This window comes from Lampris incognitus, unplaced genomic scaffold (assembly GCF_029633865.1).
Source record: "Lampris incognitus isolate fLamInc1 unplaced genomic scaffold, fLamInc1.hap2 scaffold_434, whole genome shotgun sequence".
In the NCBI taxonomy this organism is placed as follows: domain Eukaryota; kingdom Metazoa; phylum Chordata; class Actinopteri; order Lampriformes; family Lampridae; genus Lampris; species Lampris incognitus.
Window position 1 is genome coordinate 12,613 of NW_026611393.1, and position 4,888 is coordinate 17,500.

The 4,888-nt window shown below is 45.7% G+C and overlaps 1 protein-coding gene across 1 annotated transcript in view; it reads left to right on the forward strand.

The window, feature by feature from the left end:
* Positions 1-3,415: 3,415 nt before the first annotated feature.
* The window catches only part of LOC130133635 (uncharacterized), a 10,687-nt gene continuing 9,214 nt past the window's right edge, over positions 3,416-4,888 (forward strand). The window contains exons 1-2 of the mRNA XM_056302073.1: positions 3,416-3,465; positions 4,623-4,888. The exon at positions 4,623-4,888 is cut by the window's right edge and continues 74 nt beyond it. Of these exons, the coding sequence (XP_056158048.1) occupies positions 3,416-3,465; positions 4,623-4,888 (316 nt within the window). The remainder of the gene's footprint in view (positions 3,466-4,622) is intronic.

Here is a 4,888-nt window from a genome sequence, read left to right on the forward strand (position 1 = left end):
CTGCGCCACCGTGCCGGAAACATGGCAGTCACAGAATGACTTTCTCCAGCTAAATTCAGCGACTCCGCCAGGATTTGTTTACATATGGAAACCTGGGTCTTCGGGCAGAGGAGGCGGCCATGTGCTGATCTATCACGACAGTATAAAACTAACGCCACTCTCGCTACCTGATCAAGCTTCCTTTGAACCGCTGGCTGATAAGCTCTACAGACCTACCTACCCCCGTCCTTACTGCTGCTCTGTACAGACCAGCCAAGGCATCGAATAATGTTATCACCGAACTCTCAAAAGTTTGAACCACCCTCAGTGCAACGTCTCCGAGTATAATCCTGACGGGGGGTTTAAATGTTCCTTTTGATAACGCTGACAATATGCTCACTGAAGGTTTTAAAGCAACGTTAGATTGCTTTGCTCTAACACAATATGTAACAGATATACTATATATATAACACAATATGTAACAGATATACTATATATAACACAATATGTAACAGATATACTATATATAACACAATATGTAACAGATATACTATATATAACACACAATATGTAACAGATATACTATATATAAACACAATATGTAACAGATATACTATATATAAAACACAATATGTAACAGATATACTATATATAACACAATATGTAACAGATATACTATATATAACACAATATGTAACAGATATACTATATATAACACACAATATGTAACAGATATACTATATATAACACAATATGTAACAGATATACTATATATAAAGCACAATATGTAACAGATATACTATATATAACACAATATGTAACAGATATACTATATATAACACAATATGTAACAGATATACTATATATAAACACAATATGTAACAGATATACTATATATAAGACACAATATGTAACATATATACTATATATAACACAATATGTAACAGATATACTATATATAAACACAATATGTAACAGATATACTATCTATAACACAATATGTAACAGATATACTATATATAAACACAATATGTAACAGATATACTATATATAAAACACAATATGTAACAGATATACTATATATAACACAATATGTAACAGATATACTATATGTAAAACACAATATGTAACAGATATACTATATATAAAACACAATATGTAACAGATATACTATATATATAACACAATATGTAACAGATACTATATATAAAACACAATATGTAACAGATATACTATATATAACACAATATGTAACAGATATACTATATATAACACAATATGTAACAGATATACTATATATAAAACACAATATGTAACAGATATACTATATATAAAACACAATATGTAACAGATATACTATATATAACACAATATGTAACAGATATACTATATATAAAACACAATATGTAACAGATATACTATACATAACACACAATATGTAACAGATATACTATATATAACACAATATGTAACAGATATACTATATATAAAACACAATATGTAACAGATATACTATATATAAAACACAATATGTAACAGATATACTATATATAACACAATATGTAACAGATATACTATATATAACACACAATATGTAACAGAACGTCTAGCTCCTCCACACCTCATCTGGACCCAATTCCCACAGCCCAAGTTAAAACATGCCCGCCCTCTGTCATCTCCCCGATAACCTCCATCATCCACTCCTCTCTGTCCACCGGTACAGTCCCTCTTCACCGGTTGCCATAATCAGAACAACTCTGAAATAACGTATTTTGGACTCTACTGACCAAAACAACTGCCGGCCTACTTCCAGTTTGCCCTTCATCTCCAAAATCCTAGAGAGGGTAGTTGCATCTCAGCTCCAGATCTACCTCGATAACAATAATCTCTTCAAACAACCCCAGTCTGGCTTTCGCCCCTAACACAGCACAGAAACAGGCCTGGTTAGGATCAGTAATGACCTCCTTCGTGCCACTGACTCCGGTCTACTCTCCATCCTCATCCTCCCTGACCTCACCGCAGCCTTTGATGCTGTATCCCGCTGGCTCCTCATGGACCGCCTGGCTGCCACTGGAGTCGGGGGCAGTGTGTATCAGTGGTTCGCTTCCTACCTTACAGACAGGACACATTCTGTACAAATTCAGAATGACTGGTCAGAGGGCGTCCGGGTAGCGTGGCGGTCTATTCCATTGCCTACCCACTCGGGGATCGCCGGTTCAAATCCCCGTGTTACCTCTGGCTTGGTCAGGAGTCCCTACAGACACACTTGGCCGTGTGTATGGGTGGGAAGCCAGGCGTGGGTATGTGTTCTTGCTGCTGCACTAGCGCCTCCTCTGGTCAGTTGGGGCTCCTGTTCAGGGGGGAGGGGGAACTCCCATGCGCTGCATCCCCCCTGGTGAAACTCCTCACTGTCAGTCAGGTGAAAAGAAGCGGCTGGTGACTCCACATGTATGGGAGGAGGCATGTGGTAGTCTGCAGCCCTCCCCGGGTCAGCAGAGGGGGTGGAGCAGAGACCGGGGCGGCTCAGAAGAGTGGGGTCATTGACCGAATAGAATTGGGGAGAAAAAGGGGGAAAAATCCCCCCCCCCCAAAGAAGAAGAAGATATTTAACAACTGGATAATCTCCCTCATCTGGTTGAAATTGACTCTCCCGTCTCTTGCAGTTTGCACTAATTCAGAGTGCGACATAAATGTGCCGTCTATGTAAAGATCCCTGATTGTATGTATTCTGTTGTTTGTGAATTGGACTTTTTTTGCTATGGGGCTTACTTGCATAAAAAGGGGCCAATTTTGCACCAAATGCATGAATTACCCCTCCCCCCCCCCTTTTCTCCCCAATTGTACCTGGCCAATCATCCCTGTCTCCGAATCCTCCCGGTCTCTGCTCCGCCCCCTCTGCTGATCCGGGGAGGGCTGCAGACTACCACCTGCCTCCTCCCATACATGTGGAGTCACCAGCCGCTTCTTTTCACCTGACAGTGAGGAGTTTCGCCAGGGGGACGTAGCGCGTGGAAGGATCACGCAACCTCCCCCCCCCCGAACAGGCATCCTGACCGACCAGAGGAGGCGCTACTGCAGCAACCAGGACACATACCCACATCCGGCTGCCCACCCACGGACACGGCCGGTTGTGTCTGTAGGGATGCCCGATCGAGCCGGGAGTAACACGGGGATTCGAACCGGCGATCCCCGTGTTGGTAGGCAACTGAATAGACCACTATGCTACCCGGACTCCCCAGTTGTTACATATCTTGATAACCCAATCAACCACAAAGCATCAACATTACTCAATTTCTTCAATCAGCAGCACATGTGACCGCTTGAGGATAGTGTGGCAGAGAGACCTTCCCCGGGACCTCAGCGAGGATGACACACCAGGGCCACGATGGCCGACACAGAAACCAGATCAAACTCTGCCCCAGTATTACTGGACACCATGGGGGCTTTTCCAAACAGGGCCAACAAGCAGCAATACGTGCCGGGAATGTAAGAAAGAGACGGGCCCTTGTCTGCAGCTCTACGGGCGAACCATTCGGCCTGAAGCGCTGCAGCTTTTTTAAACATGGGCGGGACACACGTTGCTGGGATGCCGACACTTACGCCTTTTGGGGGTTAAAACAGAGATATGGCAAAAGGTGCATACTCAGTTCTGATGGTTGGGAGAGTCTCAGCCGCTAGAATCATACCGAGACACTGGAACCCCCCCCCCACCACCACCACCACCCCCCCACCCCGCATCCCACGCTTCAGGAAGGGAAAACTGTGATAAGTGAAACTACTCTGAAACTCTCAGGAAATGCTAATCACGTTCACCCGAACTGCACGCGGCTATCAGTGTTGTTGTTTGTGAATTGGACTTTTTTTTTTTGGGTGTGCAATTAGGCTCATTTGCATAAAAAGGGGCCAATTTTGCACAGAGATGCTACCTGCCTGGCAGTGCGTTTTGGGGCGCGTGTCCCCCTTGGCGTGTGCTGTGAGAATTGCACGGGTTCTTTGTCTTATTTGTGCAGGTTGACCAGCTGCAAAGGCCGCCGGCCGGTCCAGCCGAGAAAGGTGTTGACAGGACTACGTAAAGGTCTGGGCAATCCTGACCCGCGTGAGCGGCTTTAATACAGCATCGTTTGAACACTGAATACACATCCTATATAGACTAACTGTGCAGTCAGCACCAGTCTAGAGTTGAGTATAATGTTTGCTCTGCTGCAGAAGTGTAATAGTGTGTGTCTGTGTGTGTGTGTGTGTGTGTGTGTGTGTGTGTGTGTGTGTGTGTGTGTGTGTGTGTGTGTGTGTGTGTGTGTGTGTGTGTGTGAAAAAGGGGAACCAGTTTAAATAAACGTGCAGTTCAGTAAAAACCCCGCACCTGTCTGCAACTTCTCCATCTGTGCTGGCTTAGAGGATGAAGGGGATCAGGGCGGCTATGTGGGGGACCTGGATAGAGCAGGGGGAGGGGGGATCGTGGGCTAGAGGGATGAAGAAAAGACGTTGGGAATCAGGGATGGGAAGATGGAGACGGGGCAAGAGGGAGGACGGGATTAAGGGAGGAGAGAGGGGCGTGCAGGAAGGGGGAAAGGATGAAAGGGAAGAGGCAGAGTAACTGAGCCGTGTTAGGGCTGACTGAGGGCAAGCCCCTACAACCCCTACAGCCCCTACAACCCCTACAACCCCTACAGCCCCTACAACCCCTACAGCCCCTACAGCCCCTACAACCCCTACAGCCCCTACAGCCCCTACAACCCCTACAGCCCCTACAGCCCCTACAGCCCCTACAGCCCTACAGCCCCTACAACCCCTACAACCCCTACAGCCCCTACAACCCCTACAGCCCCTACAGCCCCTACAGCCCCTACAACCCCTACAGCCCCTACAACCCCTACAGCCCCTACAACCCCTACAGCCCCTACAACCCCTA